The 19,327-nt window shown below is 42.4% G+C and overlaps 1 protein-coding gene across 3 annotated transcripts in view; it reads right to left on the bottom strand.

Annotated features, from left to right (window-relative positions):
- The window catches only part of LOC140487179 (ephrin type-B receptor 2), a 718,490-nt gene that overhangs the window by 174,680 nt on the left and 524,483 nt on the right, over positions 1-19,327 (bottom strand). For all 3 annotated transcript variants that reach the window (XM_072586828.1, XM_072586830.1, XM_072586829.1), the window contains one exon: positions 2,615-2,950. In XM_072586828.1, the coding sequence (XP_072442929.1) occupies positions 2,615-2,950 (336 nt within the window). The remainder of the gene's footprint in view (positions 1-2,614; positions 2,951-19,327) is intronic.

Genomic DNA, 19,327 nt, shown 5'->3' with positions numbered 1-19,327 from the left:
ATAACTAGTCATCATTTCAACTTGTCCATTTGGCTCTGAAACATGGACTACATATAGATGCCATCTCTAGACACTTGATAAGTACCATGAACACTAGTTTGAGATGGAGTCTCATCATCAGCTGGGAGGACAGTGTACTAACATCAGCACCCTTGGTGGTTTATAGCGTCAGCATTGAGACCATGACCATCCAAAACCAACTCCGCTGGGCCAGCTATGTGGTTAGAATAGCAGATCTCCAACCACTGAAGTAAATCATCTTCACTCAACTTAAGGAAGGCATTCAGATGAGAGGAGAAGAAAGGAAGCATTTCAGAAACTCCCTGAAGACTTCGCTCAAGAAATGCTTCTCAGATGTCAATGCATAGGAGACTCACATTCAGAAGAAACTAATGTGGATCAAAATTCCATTTGAAAGGACACAATAATTTAAGGACATCTATTGGCCAGAGGAAATATAGAAAATGAATTGGAGAAAAGAATGCCAAAAATCTCAATTCCGAAGGATCACTTCTGCGTCGCGGAAACACTTGCCAAATGCATGTTCAGAGATGAGGACCTAGAGATTGGATTCATCAGCAATGACCTAGAGAACCCATGACCACTGACACAGAATTTCCGAGATGTACAATTATATGCATTAGGAGTGATTGTCAATGAATTGTCAAACATCTAAAATCACCTTTGTTATTTGACTTTGTCGTCTGTCAGGGTAATGGTATACTTGTGACTAATTGATCAGAAATGTACAAAGCAATCCAAATAACTATCATCAGAATCTCACATAGGAATAGTGCAGCCCAATTTTAATTGGAATGTGACAAGTCTTTATTGATCCTCACTGTAGCTACAGAGTCATGTGGCTCAGTGGTAAGCGCTGCTGCCTCACAGCACCAGGGTCCCAGGTTCGATTTCCAACCTCGGGTGACTGTCTGTGTGGAGTTTGCACATTCTCCCAGTGTCTGCATGGGTATCCTCCGGGTGCTCTGGTTTCCTCCCACAGTCACAAAGATGGGCAGGTCAGGTGAATTTGCCATACTGAATTGCCCGTAGTGTTAGGTGCATTGGTCAGATGGAAATGAGTCTGGGTGGGTTACCCTTCGGAGGGTCGGTGTGGACTGGTTGGGCTGAAGGGCCTGTTTCCACACTGTAGGGAATCTAATCTATTAAAAAAAACATGCAGCACAGAAAAAGACTCTTCGATTCAACTCGTCCATGCTGACCAGGTATCCCAAACTTGACTACTTCTATTTGCTTGTGTTTGATCTATATCCCTCTAAACCTTTCCTGTTCCTTCAGCTGTCTAAATGTCTTTTAAATGTTGGAATTTTACCTGCTTCTATCACTTCCATACACGCACCACCCTCTGTGAAAAAAATTGACCCTCTTGTCTGTTTTAAATGTTATACATTTACAAGTAATTTCAGTCAACAGTGAGTTTTTGAACAAGTTTAAACATGACAAGGTTCAGCAGGTTTGGCAAAGCATGTGACCGCTGAAGTGTATATCACCATTTATCATTATAACTGGTCTGAACAACAGCCTAAAGTCAATTGCCATTTTCTGTTTTCAACTATAGATGGTAATTTTTAGCCATTTCAGTGTGTTTGTGATTGCAGTTGTGGAATGTGCAGAATTACATTGACAACCAATTTTGGACTGGCAGTCAGGCATGACGTGTGGTGCACTGGTACTGAATATCAATGTATCATTCCACATTGACATGATATATGGGTGCAGGGCAGGCAAAATGGAAACGTACACACATTGTACCTCTTTTAACTCAATAAATTAGGTAATAATCATTTGCTGGTAAATTTAAGTCAATCTGCTCATTTTAAAATTTAGATATAGCTTGGAAATTAACTGTCTGTCAGCATTAATGGGTGCAGTCGCAATAGTAACACCTATTGTCAACCAATCAACACACTCACATGGTAAATGTTGGCTTTGCCTTTCAAATTGATATCCTTCAAATCGTCCTGATGGATGTAAGATGAAAAGCTCCCTCAAAATATAATTTCTTTTCAATACTCAAGCTCTATGCTACCAAATTGCTGTTATGTCAATGCCTTGAAACTCAGCCTCCTTTATAATTACATCACCTGGTGCAACGATGCATTACATAAATTGTGACAGATGCAGGATGACTCATACTTCTAAAGAAAACACAAAAACAATAAATGGATGAGCTATCTTGAAACAATTTGGCATTCTGAAAGAATTTCAGAAGAGAACATATCAGTGGAAAGTGTCTATTGAGGCAACAGTGTATTTTCCTAATCACCAATGCCATCATTGTAATTCAGGGATTTACTGTTCGTTCACGATACAGAAGGACAGCCCCAACTGCTCAATAAACAACAAAGCAGTGGATTTGAGAACGATATCACAGACGGACAACAGCTGCATCAGAAGATTGATGGGGTCACTAAAACAAATTGAATCAACAGCAGTGCAGACTAAAAATTGTTCAAGAGTTTCAGGAAGCTGCAAATCAGGACCAGAAATATCAGTGGTCTTTATAATTATTTTGTTTCATCATACAATAAGTTACATTGCCAGACATCTTCATCACACTCTTGCACACAAATCAAAAATATGCATTTCCTACCAGCTTGATTGGTGGTAATATTGACAGCTGCAAATTGAGGTGGATGAGGACTCTGATCTGACACTCCATTCACAGCCTGGATCTCGAAGGTATACTGTGTGTGGGCAAGCAGATCGCTGATGTAAACGTGAGGCTCAGTCAAACCCAACTGACGTGGCACAAACTGCACATTGTCTCCACATCGAGTGCAGGTGCTGCGGCCTGCATTGCAACTTTTACAGATCACATTGTAAACCACATCCTCCCGGCCACCTGTCTCATGAGGAGCAGACCATTCCAAGTTCAGGGCTGTTTCATTCACACTGGAGATAACTCCCAATGGGGCTGAGGGTGTCGCTTGGTTAAAAAAAAAGTTAAAAGCATTAGAACTAATAAGATGACAATTTATAACCAATACTGAAAATTTTACAAGGAGTTGACTATGAAAGTTAATGAGAAAAATGTCTCAGCAAATTACTTAACATGAGCTTCAACCTGTTAGAATTGCAATTTCTGGTTGATGCAGCACCTTTGTTTAGAGTAAAGCATGGAGACTGTAAAGTGATCTGTCTATTGGTTTAAAAACATTGAAGTGGCAGAGAATCCTTTCACTATGTTTATATCAGACTTTTCTCATCCAGAGGGTGGTGGATGAATACTTAAAAAGCCATGCCATAGTAGGCAATGGACTAAGTACAGATAAATGGGATTTGGGCAGTTTGGTGTTGTTGATCAGCATAGAAATGGTAGTCCAAAGGGCTTGTTTTTATGCTCTATGGTTCTCCAAAATATTTCCAGTTGCCTCTTGACTCTGGATGGTGAGAGCACTGACATTATAGTGTGAAAGCACCCAAGTTACAAACAATAGTTGGGTGGGTGGCGTCTGTGATGAAGACAGAATTATAGACATAGACACTGGGAACAGGATATGGGCCATTTGGCCCTTCGAGTCTACTCCAGAATTCAATATGATCATAGCCTCTATTTAAATGCCATATTCCCATTTTCTTCCCATATTCCTTGATGTCTTGAATACTTAAAAAAATTAATATGTCATGGAGTTATTCGGCACAGAAATTGGACCTTTGGCCCACCATGTCTATGCCAAACTATAAATACCAAACTACACTAATTCCATTTATTTGCATATGGTCCATGGATTACTATGCCCTGGCATTTTATGTACTCATTCAGATGGAAGAGTAAATGTTACAAGACTGCCTGTCCCCAACACACTTTCAGGCAGCACGTTCTATATTTCTACCAATCAGTGATTTAGTTTTTCTCAGATCTCATTGAAACCGCTTGCTCCTCACCTAAACTTGTGCCCACCAGTGTTAGATACTTCTGCCATGGGGAAGAGATCCTCGTGATTTACTCTATACATTTCAATTTTCTATACGTCAATCAGACCCCATCAGCCTCCTCTGCTCCAAGGAGAACAAATTCAGCCTATTAAGTCTCTCATTGTAACTGAAACTCTCCATCCCAGGCAACATCCTGGTGAATCTCCTCTCTAATCCTCTCCTGTCCAATTACATCCTTCTGACAGAGAGCAGAAACTACATACAGCATTCCATCTATGATTTAACCAATGTTTCATTTAATCTTTTGTTTAATATATTCAGTGACTTGGCCTTCAGATTCACTATCCTTCGAGTGAAGAAATTTTTCCTCATCTCATTCTTAAATATCCAGACTATCCTTTGTTCTAGACTCTCCAACCAGGAAAACATAACCCTTGCATGTCAGTCTCTCCAGCCCTGTTGGAATTTTAAATGTTTCAATCAGACCTCTCTCATCCTTCTTAACTCTAGTGAATAGTTAAACCAATCTCTTGTCCCTTTTATGGTAAGAGGCAGGAGATTTAGAGGGGATGAGGGGATTTTTTTTCACCTAGACGGTGATGAACTTCTGCTACTCATTGCTTGTAAGGATGGTAGAGGCACAAACCCTCAACATTTAAGAAGTTTTTAGGTGTGCAACTGCAGTGCCAAAACATATAAGACCAGATGCTGGAAAATGGGATGAGAATAGGTCAGTGTTTGTTTTTGACTACAGCAGACTTGATGAGCTGAAGGACCCTTTCTATTGTTGTAGACCTAAATAACTCAAGACTGTCCTGCCATCCCTGGTATCAGTGTAGTGAATTCCCTCCCTCTAAGACATGTATATTCTCTCTTAGGTAGGAGGACCAAACCTGTACACAATACTCCAGATGTGCTCTCAACAAAGCCCTGTATAACTGCAGTAAGATGTCCCTACTTCTGCTCTCAAACCCACTCCTAATGTAGGTCAATATGCCATCGGCCTCCTAACTGCTCGCTATATTTGCCTGTCTACTTTGGTGTACAGGACACCTAGATCCCTTTGTACATTCACAACTCCCAATATAATCACCATTTAAATAACAGTCTTTCTGTTTTTCACACCCAAGTCTGTAGCTTCATATTTAGCTATATTGAACTGTATCTGCCATGTGTTTGCCCACTTACTCAACTTTAAAGTCTCTTTACAACTGTCATCCCTGCCCAGTTTTGTGTCATTCACAAATTTGAAAATGTTGCATTTGGTTCCCTTATCCAGGTCAGTTGTATATGGTAGGAATAGCTGAGGCCCAAGCATTGATGCTTGTGGCATCTCACTAGTCACTGCCTGCCACTTAAAAAAGATCCATTTCCTCTCACTCTTTTTCCCGTCTCTCAACCAATTCTCAATCCAAGCTAACAATTATTCCTACCCATATGCTTCAACTTTGCGCAATAACTCTTATGAGAGATTGTATCAAAAGCCTTCAATTCAAATAATATTCACTGGCTCTCAGTTATCTATTCTGCTACTTATAGAACATAGAAGATAGAAGAATACAGCGCAGTACAGGCCCTTCGGCCCTCGATGTTGCGCCGATCAAAGCCCACCTAACCTACACTAGCCCACTATCCTCCATATACCTATCCAATGCCCGCTTAAATACCCATGAAGAGGGAGAGTCCACCACTGCTACTGGCAGGGCATTCCATGAACTTACGACTCGCTGAGTGAAGAACCTACCCCTAACATCAGTCCTATATCTACCCCCCCTTAATTTAAAGCTTTGCCCCCTTGTAATAGCTGACTCCATACGTGGAAAAAGGTTCTCACTGTCAACCCTATCTAACCCCCTAATCATCTTGTACACCTCTATCAAGTCACCCCTAAACCTTCTTTTCTCCAATGAAAACAACCCCAAGTTCCTCAGCCTTTCCTCATAGGATCTTCCTACCATACCAGGCAACATCCTGGTAAACTTCCTCTGCACCCGTTCCAGTGCCTCCACATCCTTCCTATAGTATGGCGACCAAAACTGCACACAATATTCCAGATGCGGCCGCACCAGAGTCTTATACAACTGCAGCATGACCTCAGGACTCCGGAACTCAATTCCTCTACCAATAAAAGCCAGTACGCCATATGCCTTCTTCACAGCACTATTTACCTGGGTGGCAACTTTCAGAGATCTGTGTACATGGACACCAAGATCCCTCTGCTCTTCCACACTACCAAGTATCCGACCATTAGCCCAGTACCCCATCTTTTTGTTACTCTTACCAAAGTGAATCACCTCACAGTTAGCTACATTGAACTCCATTTGCCACCTTTCTGCCCAGCTCTGCAGCTTCTCTATATCCCGCTGTAACCTGCCACATCCTTCCTCACTGTCTACAACTCCTCTGACTTTCGTATCATCCGCAAACTTGCTCACCCAACCTTCTAACCCTTCCTCCAGGTCATTTATAAAAATGACAAACAGCACTGGTCCCAAAACAGATTCTTGCGGAACTCCGCCAGTGACGGCACTCCAAGATGAGCCTTTGCCATCAACTACTACCCTCTGTCTTCTTCCAGCCAGCCAATTCCTAATCCAAACCTCCAACTCACCCTCAATGCCATATCTCTGTATTTTCTGCAGTAGCCTACCATGGGGGACCTTATCAAACGCCTTACTAAAATCCATATATACCACATCTACCGCTTTCCCCTCATCTACCTCCTTAGTCACCTTCTCAAAGAATTTAATAAGGTTTGTGAGGCACGACCTGCCCTTCATAAAACCATGCTGACTATCCTTGATCACATTATTCTTATCCAGATGTGCATAAATCCTATCCCTTACAATTCTCTCTAAGATTTTGCCCACAACAGAAGTGAGACTCACTGGCCTATAGTTATATACTCAAATAAATTCCAGTAGATTCATTAAGCATGAATTGTCTTTCATAAACCCATGTTGGCTTCGCCAAACCGTATTTATGTTTTGCAAATATGCTGTTATCACTTCCTTCAGAACAGACTCCAGTATTTTCCACAACTGACAATTGTATTAAGACTTGGTGTATGAGGAAATAATGTAATTCCAAAGCTAGAGAGCTGAGCAAGGAACTCTGCAAACTAAAATATGTTGCAGAGGGTACTGATTCAAGAAATAAAATGCCAATTGTCATCCTCAAGGCTTCAGCATTGAGAGAATGGCACAGTCAAAATTCCTTTGAGCTCTTCCCCCATCAGCCTCTGTCGATTAAAATCAAGTGCAGAGGAGATGCAAAAGCAGGTTACTAGTTGTTCTTTTACTGGAGAAATAATTTTTCCTTGTCTTTCTAACTACCTATTATACTGCAGCTTGAAAAAAACTACACACATCCCTTTTCCCCATTTGGGGAGGACCACAGGAAAATTGTATTTTTTCCAGCATGTAATTTTCATGTATACATGTGGGTTTTGAAAGCCATTTCAGAAAAAAACGTCCTTGGAAAATTATTAAAGGTAGGCTGTTAGGACTCGGAAACATTTTGAATTATAAATAAAATATTCTGACAGCTAAAATGTCATTATTAGATGATGTATTGTAATGTAGATATATTTATAATGCAGTGATTCCTCATAAGGTTTGTCCTACAAAGGCAACACTAACCACTACTGCATAAATGTTGTCCATTTTTACAACACGCTTTTGATTGGACAAAGCAACATAATGCATTAAAACCATTCAAAATACCCTGTCAGTCTCTTGTTGAGAATATCATTATTTTCTTTTCTTTTTCTTCTTCTTGTTGGTTGAACTGAGAGTTGATGTTGGGGTTAGTTTGACTTTGAACAACTGTTTTTCAAAGGGAAGAAAACAACACAGATGTTTGCTTTTGGAAAATGGCCTGGAAGATTTACCACTTATTTACCAATCTAAAGAACATTGTAAAGGGATTGGTATTGAGTGCTGCTATGCTCAGGGTAGGCAGCTGTTTGTACATTGAGTTGGCCAATTGAGGAAGGACTGGTGCTTACCAGCCAACGCAAATAACATTGATTAAGAAGGGAAAAAAGGGAGAAGTGGTTCTGGCCAGTGCAGTGTTGTTTTGGAGGCTTCGGGATTGGCTGCTCTGTGTTTTACCCTCTCTAGCTTTTATAAGCAGTTAAAAATTGTTGAATGTTCTGAGAATAGAACCCTAATTTATTATAAAAAAAGTTAACAGCAAAGTCTTTAGTGTTTGACAAGGTCTCACATAAGATAAAGGTAAAAGCTTGTGGGATCCAACGTAGCAAAGTGGATCCAAAATGGAAGACAGCAGATAGTTTGACAGACTGGAGCCGGGCTGCAGTGGTGTACCACAAGGATCAGTACTGGGCCCCTTACTGTTTGTGTTATTCATAAATAATATAGGTAAGAATGAGAGAGGTATGATAAGTAGTGTTGTGGACTACACAAGGATTAACTAAGTGGTTGGCAGTGAGGAAGAAGGCCTTGGTTTATAGGAGGATTGATCAGATGGGAAAATCAGGTGGAATCTAACTCTGATAAATGTGAGGTATTCACTTTGGAAGAAGGAACAAGATGAGGGGAGTACTCAATGAATGGTAAGGCACCAGGAACGGAAGAATATTAGGGTGTTGTCTGAAGATCTCTGAAGGAAACAGCACAAATGAATAGGGTAGTCAAGAAAGGCAGTTGGGACACTTTCCCTTATCAGTCGTGGCATAGATTATAAGAGCAAGGGAGGTCATATTGCAGTAGTGTAGACCTTGGTTAGGCCACAGCTGGAATACTGTGTGCATTCTGGTAATCACTCCATAGAAAGGATGTGATTGCACTAGAGGCGGTACAAAGAAGACTCACCAGGGATGTTACCTGGGATACAGCATTTCAGCTCTGAAGAGAAGCTGGATAAACTCAAGTTGCTTTTTTTGGAGCATAGAAAGTCAAAGGGGGACTTGATAGAGATGTATAAGATTATAAGGAACATGGACAGAGTAAATAGAAAGCAGCTTCAATTCCCCTTAGTTGAAGTAGTCAATAACAAGGGGGCATAATTTCAAAGTGAAAGGCAGGAGGTTTAGAGGGCATTTTAGGAAAAACATTTTCACAAAGCTGGTGGGGTCTGGAATCACTGCCTGGGAGGGTAGTTGAGGAAGGAAATCTCACAACCTTAAAAAAGTACTTGGATGAGCAATTGAAGTGTCATAACATTCAAGGCCATGGGCCTACAATAGGCAAGTAGGCATAGTAAAGATAGTAATATATTTTTGGTTGCGCAAAGACTTTTGTACTGTCTGATGCTAATATGTTTGGGAGTCTACTGACACTGTTTACAAATAGTGTAAGATTGAAGGTTTTTAAAAATAAAGCCATCTTTGAATATTGATAGCTCATTTTTAAGGGGCGATAGTGATGATACTATGGCTTGAGGAGGTCTACTTTGTTCTTTTGTTTTAAAAGAAAGGTTTTAAGACAGAAGCACTGAGACATCAATTGAAAACTCGAAGTAAACATCTTGAGAGACCTTGGAAATTTTCTTTTAAAAGGTTGGAGCAATAGAAAGAGCCTGAACGGGTGTGTTAAAGCTCTCACAAAACCAAAAACCTTAGTTTTTTAGCTTTTTCGTAGCAGTTGTTTCCGGGTCTGTTGCTGCAGCACATCTCTCCCTTCTACCCTTTCAGACTTCTCTTGATGCTTTCCTCCTGGCTGCTGGAGTTGCATGTGGAACATTCTGAATTTACCTTTTGCCAAGGTTGTTTGACCAATTTTTTGCATCTAAAGCACAGCATCTTACACTTACCTTTACAATAAGAAAACATTACCGTTTAGACTATCTTCTCGATACATTTTGAAGGGACTTGCTTTGCTCCGTAAACACAATATGTGCTTGTGAATATCTCATGATTCAAAGAATGTATGACGGCTCAACACCCATCACTTTAACTGAACTAGGGAAATGCAAGTCTTCTATCTTCTTTCTAATTTATGCTGTAACTGTCTCTATCTGTCTGAACAGAGAGTTGTTTTGGTGGTGCTGGTAGGAGTGGCTTTACTCAAAAAGAAATAGGGTTAAATGATAGATATTAATTAGACTATCTATTGCTTAACTTTATCCTGCTAATGTGAGAATATTAAGAATAAACTGCTCACTTATTGCTCACTTACTAAATTATAAACTTGGTGCCCAAGATTTGTTATTGTTAAAGGTGAGTTAGGAACAGTTCAGTAATTATGAGGGTTACTGAATATTTTAATTTCACTGTGTTGCAAATCCAGCAAAAGTGAGGCTTATTTGATGTTGCTTGCTGTCCCTGTGTTATAACACTCTGCTGTCATGCTTTGTTTAGAAACATAGCGTGAAAAGAGGCCATTTGGCTCATCCGAAACTGAGGGCCATTTGACCGGAACACTCAGAGATGGGGAGAATGTGCAAACTCCACACAGTCAGTTGCCAGAGGATGCACTTGAAGCTTTGTGGCACATTTGTTTTGTGATTCAAATCAACGAATAATTCCTTGGAACAAATTACTGCAGATGCTGGAATCTGTACTGTACAGATACAGAGATCACATTGGGTCAGACAGCATCTATGCAAAGAGAGCAAGCTAACATTTTGAGTGCAGATGAATTCATCAGAGCTGAAGTGAAGAGTGGAAGGGACAGCATTTATGTTATAGTTTGAGGGGGGAGCAGGACATGTGGAGGGAGTGAGTGTAGGGTGCTGGAGGAGAAAAGATGTTGATAATTCCGATTAAGTGATTGTAATGTTAAAATGGCAGAACAATGGTGTGTCTGACTGCCAGACTAGAACGGAAGACATTCTCACTGGGATGGGGGGTGGGGGGGATATTCGGGAAGGAAGCAGGGGGACGAGTAGGGCAAGAGGACATGTTGGTAGAATGTCATGACCACTTACCACCCACTGGAGTTGACAGAGCCCTCAACCACATCTGACCTATCACCTGTGCTTTCGCCCTTTCCCCTTCCCAACACTCACAACAGAGTGATTCAGCTTCTCCTTGACCTCACTTTTCATCCCATCAGACTCCACATTCAAAAGGATCATTCTCTGCCATTTCAGACAATTCCAGATGAAGGACCGAGGGCACATCCTTTAGAATGGAGATAAAAGAGAAACTTCTTTAGCTAGAATAGTGAATTTGTAGAATTCATTAGCACAGAAGGCTGTGGAGGCCAGACCATTGAGTATATTTAAAACAGAGATAGCTAAGTTCTTGATTGCCAAGGGGATCAGAGAAAGCAGTAAAATGGGTTGAAAAATCTATCAGTGACAATTAAATGGCAGAGCAGACATGAGGGCCAAATGGCCTAATTTCTGATCCTATGTCTTATGATTAGATTCCCTACAGTGCGTAAACAGGCCCTTCGGCCCAACAAGTCCACACCGACCTTCCAAAGACCAACCTACCCAAACCCATTCCCCTACACTCAGCCCTGACTAATGCACTATGGGAGATTTAGCACGGCCAATCCACCTAACCTGCACATCTTTGGACTGTGGGAGGAAACCGGAGTACCTGGAGGAAACCTATGCAGACACAGGGAGAATGTGCAAACTCCACACAGACAGTTGCCCGAGGCGGGAATTGAACCCGGGTCCCTGGTGCTGTGAGACAATAGACAATATGTGCAGGAGTAGGCCATTCTGCCCTTCGAGCCTGCACCAGCATTCATTATGATCATGACTGATCATCCTCAATCAGTATCCTGTTCCTGCCTTATTTCCATAACCCTTGATTCCACTATCCTTGAGAGCTCCATCCAACTCTTTCTGAAACGAATCCAGAGACTGGGCCTCCACTGCCTTCTGGGGAAGAGCATTCCACACACCCACCACTCTCTGGGCGAAGAAGTTTCTCCTCATCTCTGTCCTAAATGGCCTACCCCTTATTTTTAAGTTGTGTCCTCTGGTTCAGGACTCACCCATCAGCAGAAACATATTTCCTGCCTCCAGAGTGTCCAATTCTTTAATAATCTTATACGTCTCAATCAGATCCTCTCTCAGTCTTCTAAACTCAAGGGTATACAAGCCCAGTCACTCCAGTCTTTAAACATAAGATAGTCCCGCCATTCCAGGAATTGACTTTGTGAACCTATGCTGCACTCCCTCAATAGCCAATATGTCTTTCCTCAAATGTGGAGTAGAGAACTGCACACAGTACTCCAGGTGCGGTCTCACCAGGGCCCTGTATAGCTGCAGAAGAACCTCTTTGCTTCTATACTCAAACCCTCTTGTTATGAAGGCCAGCATGCTATTAGCTTTCTTCACTACCTGCTGTATCTGCATGCTTGCCTTCATTGACTGGTGGACAAGAACACCCAGATCTCTTTGTACTGCCCCTTTATCTAAGTGAGGCAGCTGTGCTAACCACTGAGCCACCGTGCCGCTTAAGGCCATATCAGGATTTAGATTAGATTAGATTCCCTACAGTGTGGAAACAGGCCCTTCGGCCCCCGACCAGTTCACACTGACCTTCCAGAGAGTAACCCACCCAGACCCATTTCCCTCTGACTAATGCACATCGCACTATGGGTAATTTAGCATGGCCAATTCACTTGACCTGCACATCTTTGGACTGTGGGTGGAAACCAGAGCACCCGGAAGAAATCCACGCAGACACGGGGAGAATGTGCAAACTCCACACAGACAGCCGCCTGAGGCACTGAGGCACTGTGCCACCCAATTTAACCTCTGACATCTTTGGGTTTAGATAATGGACCGTAGCTTCTATGTATTCTTTCTACATTGTAGTCCTCTCTAAATGATTTTCAGGATAAGATACAGTACATCTGGCCTATACCTTTCCAACTTCACATTGGGATCATTCAGTCTCTTTAGCATTTCATCCATGGCGTGAAGATTCTCTTCCTCTTTGGTCGTGGTCAATACATCATCCTGATCACACAAACAAAGCTGCACTTTTTGTGAAATCTTGTCCACTGTAACATGGAAAATCATTGAGGACTTAACCGTTGAGGATATTGCTCAGACCACCACAGTGGTACTGTGAATAGCTTTGGTCTCCCAACCTAAAGCGGATATACTTGCATTAGATGTTGTTCAGAGATGGTTGATTTGTGATGAAGGGGCCACCTTAAGTGGAAAGTTTGAGCAGATTGCCCAGTGCAGTTTAGGCTAGTGAGATAACCTGATTGAAACAAATAAGATTCTGAGGTGCACTTAATAGGTTTGCTGCTGAGAGAATGCTTCATCTCATGTGGCTGTCTAAAACTGCATAGAACAGATTGAAAGGGATCCCGAGTAAGAGATGAGGAATTTCTTCTCCCCTGTGTCATACGTTTTTAGAATTCTGTACATCAGAAGCAGGCTAGGTCACTGAATGTATTCAGTGCTGCATTTGTGATCTCTCAGGGAGTCAATGACTACAGGGCTGGCAGAAAATTAGAGTTAGCTTTGATCTTATTGAACAGTAGAGCAGACTTGATTGGAACTCCTGCTTTATTTTTCTATGTTCTTATGACAGTTTTGTGTACAATTAACCTCTAATCTGTGTTTTCAACAAGTAATGTTGGTTGTCTCTACATTGGGTTGAGATAAAAAATGGGATCAATCCAACTTTGTATCTTAACCTGGGTCCCACTAATTTTCCAAACAAACATTAACAAGTGGACTGGACTCAACTACAACTGCCTGATTGAATGTGACTTTTCAGTCCTTCCATCTTCGGCAGTTTGCTGTCTCACACTGTCCTGCACCACAAAAATTAATTCTATATTAAGAATCGGTTGATGTGATGCTGGAGCTCCATGCCATTTGTGCAAAGCTTGCTGTGGAGGAAGTCAGTGGAGTGAGGTGGTGTGTAATTCACTGATCTGTTTCCTCTATTTCATAAAAGCAAAATAGTGAGGAGCATGGAATGCAAAATAGAAATTCAATGGAAAAGGCAGCACTTATGGAGAGAGCAACAGCAATATAATTCTTTAGGTCAAACTCTGTAACAGCTTTTCCTCAGTGCAGCATCATCAGCACCGAAAAGCTGTCTGATGAGGATTTTCTCTTGGAACACGGTGAGTAAGTCTAGACAGCTTCCATCAGTTCTGGTATGCATTGAGACACCCTCTAGATGGCATGTATCAATGACAGTGAGAAGAATATGCCAAAGAGCTTCAGCACCAGAACACATCCCTGTTTGGCCCCAGTCGAAGGGTTTTAGCGTTATCTGTCATACCGGACCTTGTCATTGAAGGAGGAGGAGGAGCTATCACTCAGCAGCTTCAGTGGACAATTGATTTTCTCTTGTAACATGAATTGACCACCTCTGCACAGGTGGTCAACGCTTTTGTAAGATTGATCCAGTCAGTATTTAGTGGGATTCTTTTCCACAGCATCTGTCTTGAAGCTCCTGGACTGAAAATCAAGTCAATCGTGGATCTTCCTGTTCTGTACTATCAGTCAGCTGTAATTAGTTTAATGCTTGTAGGAGATTTTATAGAAGTATTCAAAATTAGCAGTGGTCTGGACAGAATCGATAGGGAGCAACTTCCATTGGTGAAAGAATTGAGAAGATTTAAGTCAACCTGCAAAAAAAAGTAGCTATGGAGGAAGGAAGAGAAACATCTCGGCGAATGGTTTGGGTCTGGAATGCATGGCCTGACAATATGGTGGAGGCAGGTTACCTCAAGGCTGTCAAGAGAACTGGATTTTTATCTGAAAAATAAAGAATATGCAGGTGATTCGGGGAGTAACTTAGTTCAATGACTCAGCCAGTGCAGGCACAATGGGCTGAAAGGCCTTCTTCTGTACTGTATAAAAACAGTAATCCTGTGATATCTAGTTTTGCATGACAGGTAGGTGCTCCACAGTGTTTAGAGCTTCCCCAGTGACCTTGCACTTTCTTGAATGTAACTCAAGAGGAAAACACCTATTTGAAACTATCCTCCCCAAACTATTACCGCATCCATCAACAGTAATACTGACAGGAATAATCACAATGCGGTTGCTACCTTTCATGTGTGATTCTACCACCAAGCTAAGCAGGATACTTTCAGACACTCTAGTAACTCAAAACTGGGTATCTGTGAGTCACTGTAGATCATCATTAGCAGCAGAAATGTACTCAAACACAATCTGCAATCGCACAGTATGGCATATCCCCACATTACCATGACCATCAAGATAGAGGATCAATCCTGGTTCAATGAAGAGTGCATTCCAAGAGAAGAAGAAAGCATTCCTCAAAAGTAGTGTCAAACTGATAAGAATGCCAATCAACAGTATGCTATAGATAGAGTCAAGTGATGCATAATCAACAGATCATACTGAAGCTCTGCAGTCCTATCACATCCTGCATAATTAAATAAAGGAAAATGTTCCACAAATAGGTGGATTTAAAGTAAATAATGGGAGAGTTTTGGATACTGTTCGCAGGGGGCGACCTAGCAGGAGAAAGCCATAGTGGTCAGGTCTGTGGCACTGAGCCTGGCTCTGTTGATCAGAAGGGAAGGGGGTGAATAGAAAAGCGCCAGTGGTAGGAGACTCAATAGTTAGAGGAACAGACAGGAAATTTTGTGGTTGCGAATGGACTCCCGGAAGGTATGTTGCCTCCCAGGTGCCAGGGCCTGGGATGTCTCTGATCAAGTCTACAAGATTCTGAAGGGGTAGCGTGAGCAGCCAGAAGTCTTGGTATACATTGGCACCGATGACACAGCCAAGAAAAGGATGAGGATCTAAAAAGGGATTTCAGGGAGTTAGGTTGGAAGCTAAACAGCAAGACAAGCAGAGTAGTAATCTCAGGGAGAGAGTGCAGCGAAACACATGGCTACAGGGCTGGTGCTGGAGAGAGGGCTTCAGATATGTGGATCATTTGGTTATCTTCCGGGGAAGGTGGGACCAGTACATGAAGGAATGTTAGCTGGATGTTTCAAGGTTTTGATCTTTTAAAAATAACTGGGGGTGGGGGTAAGAGAAGAAGGGTAGTAACATTGTTAATTAGACAGTCAATCACAGCTGCAGAAAAGGAGGTGTTGAGGAGGGTTTGTCCACTGAGTCAGTATGGGTGGAAGTCAGCAACAGGAAAGGAGCAGTTACTTTATTGGGTATTTTCTATAAACTTCCCAAGGGCAGCAGAGAGATGGAAGAACAGATTGGACAGTAGATCATGGAAAGGTGCAGATGTAACAGAGTTTTTGTTACGGGTGACTTCAACTTCTCCAATATTGATTGGAACCTCCTTAATACAGATGGTCTGGATGGAGCCGATTTTGTCAGGTGTCTGAAGGTCAGGTTATTGGATTTGGTGCTTGGCAACAGGCCAGGCCAGGTATCAGATCTCTCGGTAGGAGATCATTTCTGTGACAGGGACCACAACTGCTTCACCTTTACCATAGCCATGGAGAGGGATAGGAACAGACTGTATGGGGAGGTATTTAATTGTGGGAGGGGGAGTTATACCGCTATTAGACAGGAGTTGTGGAGTATAAACTGTGTACAATTGTTCTATGGAAAATGCACAATAGAAATATGGAGGCTGTTTAAAGGAGCACTTGCTGCGAGTGCTGGATAATTTTGTCCCACTGAGACAGGCAAGGAATGCTAAGGTGAAGGAGCCTTAGATGACAAGATCAGAGGAGCTTCTTGTCAAGAGGAAGAAGGAAGCTTACTTAAGGTTGAGGAAGTAAGGAACTGGCACAGCTTTAGAGGATTATAGGGTAGCTAGGAAATAACTTAAAAATGGACTGTGGAGAGCAAAGAGAGGCATGACAAAGCCTTAGTACAAAGGATTATGGAAATCCCAAAAGGTGGCCTACACTTATGTGAGGAATAAGAGAATGATCAGAGAGAGGGCAGGGCTGGAGGGCACTTGTGCCTGGAGTCTGAAGAGGTAGGGAAAGCCTGAAATGAGTTTTTTGCTTCAGTATTTACAAGAGAAAGGGACCTTGTTGATCCTGCGAATATGTGGACCAGGTTAATGGGCTTCAACAGATTGACATTAAGAAAGTGGATGTGCTAAATATTCTGGGACGGATGACCCCAGGGCCAGACCAGGAATTTTTTGAGGATGTAACTCTGAAAATGGACAAGGGGGATCCAGTAGATATAGTGTACCTGGACTTTCAGAAAGCCTTTGATAAAGTCCCACATAGGAGGTTGGTGAGCAAAATTAGGGCGCATGTTATTGGGGGAAAAGTACTGTCTTGGATTGAAAATAGGTTGGCTGACAGGAAACAAAGAGTAGTGATAAACGGCTCCCTTTCGGATTGGCAGGCGGTGACCAGTGGGGTACCGCAGGGATCAGTGCTGGGACCGCAGCTTTTTACAATATACAAAGATAGCAAATTTGCTGATGATGCAAAGCTGGGTGGCAGGGTGAAATGTGAGGAGGATGTTAGGAGATTACAGGGTGACCTGGACAGATTAGGTGAGTGGACAGATGCATGGCAGATGCAGTTTAATGTGGATAAATGTATGGTTATCAACTTTGGTGGCAGGAACAGGAAGGCAGATTACTACCGAAATGGAGTCAAGTTAGGTAAAGGGGCAATACAAAGAGATCTGGGTGTTCTTATACACCAGATAATGAAGGCAAGCATGCAGGTACAGCAGGTAGTGAAGAAAGCTGATAGCATGCTGGCCTTCATAACAAGAGGGTGTGAGTATAGAAGCAAAGAGGTTCTCCTGCAGCTGTACAGGGCCCTGGTGAGACCGCACCTGGAATATTGTGTGCAGTTCTGGTTTCCACATTTGAGGAAAGACATTGAGGGAGCTATTGAGGGAGTGCAGTGTAGGTTCACGAGGTCAATTCCTGGAATGGCAGGACTATCTTATGTTGAAAGATTGGAGCAACTGGACTTGTATACCCTTGAGTTTAGAAGACTGAGAGAGGATCTGATTGAGACGTATAAGATTACTAAAGGATTGGACACTCTGGAGGCAGGAAACATGTTTCCGCTGACGGGTGAGTCCCGAACCAGAGGACACAGCTTAGAAATAAGGACAGAGATGAGGAGAAACTTCTTCACCCAGAGAGTGGTGGGTGTGTGGAATGCTCTGCCCCAGAGGGCAGTGGAGGCCCAGTCTCTGGATTCGTTTAAGAAAGATTTGGATAGAGCTCTCAAGGATAGTGGAATCAAGGGTTATGGAAATAAGGCAGGAACAGGATTGTGATTGAGGATGATCAGCCATGATCATAATGAATGGTGGTGCAGGCTCGAAGGGCAGAATGGCCTACTCCTGCACATATTGTCTATTGACCAGATATATCCAAGATTACTACAGGAAGTAAGAAATGAGATTGCTGTGCCTCTGGCAATGATCTTTGCATCCTCACTCTCCACAGGATTAGGACCAAATGATTGGAGGGAGGCAAATGTTATTCCTCTGTTCAAGAAAGGGAATAAGGAAATCCATGTGAATTACAGACCAGTCAGTCTAATGCCTGTGGTAAGCGATGTACTGGAAAAGGATTCTGAGAAATAGGATTTTTGACTATTTGGAAAAATATAGTTTGATTAAAGATAGTCAGCATGACTTTGTGAGGGGCAGGTCATGCCTCAACAGCCTTATTGAGTTGCTTGAGGATGCGACGAGACAGGTTAATGAAGGTCATGCAGTGGATGTGGTGTATATGGATTTCAGTAAGGCGTTCAATAAGATTCCCCATGGTAGGGTCATTCAGAAAGTTAGGAAGGAAGGGATACAGGGAAATTTGGCTGTCTGGGTATAGAACTGGCTGTCTGAAAGAAGACAGCAAGTGGTAGTGGATGGAAAGTATTCCGCCTGGAGGTCGGTGACCAGTGGCGTTCAGCAGGGATCTGTTCTTGGACCTCTGCTCTTTGTAGTTTTTATAAATGACTTGGATGAAGAAGGGGAAGAGTGGGTTAGTAAGTTTGCCAATGACACAAAGGTTGGTGGTGTTGTATATAGTGTCGAGGGCTGTTGCAGGCTACAACAAGATATTGACAGGATGCAGAGCTGGGCAGATGGAGTTCAAGCTGGATAAATGTGAAGTGATTCATTTGGAAGGTCAAATTTGATTGCTGAAGACAGGGTTAAAGACAGGATTCTTGTCAGTGTGGAGGAACAGCGGGATCTCGGGGTCCATGTACATAGATCCCTCAAAGTTTCCACACAAGTTCCATAGAATCCCTACAGTATGGAAACATACCATTAGGCCCAACAAGTCCACACAGACTCTCCGAAGAATAATAACCCAGACCCATTCCCCATTACTCTACATTTACCCCTGACTAATGCACCTAACCTACACATTCCTGACCACTGTGGGCATTTTAACATGGCCAATTCACCTAACCTACACATCTTTGGATTGTGGGAGGAAACTGAAGCACCCAGAGGAAATCCATGCAGACACAGAGAGCATCTTCAAACACCACACAGATAGTAGCCCAAGGTTGGAATTGTACGTGGGTCTCTGGCACTGTGAGGTAGCAATGCCAACCACTAAGCC

The sequence above is a fragment of the Chiloscyllium punctatum genome, chromosome 16, assembly GCF_047496795.1.
Source record: "Chiloscyllium punctatum isolate Juve2018m chromosome 16, sChiPun1.3, whole genome shotgun sequence".
NCBI lineage: Eukaryota > Metazoa > Chordata > Chondrichthyes > Orectolobiformes > Hemiscylliidae > Chiloscyllium > Chiloscyllium punctatum.
Note: the sequence above shows the minus strand (reverse complement) of the source record. Positions and strands in the feature narration are given on the sequence as shown.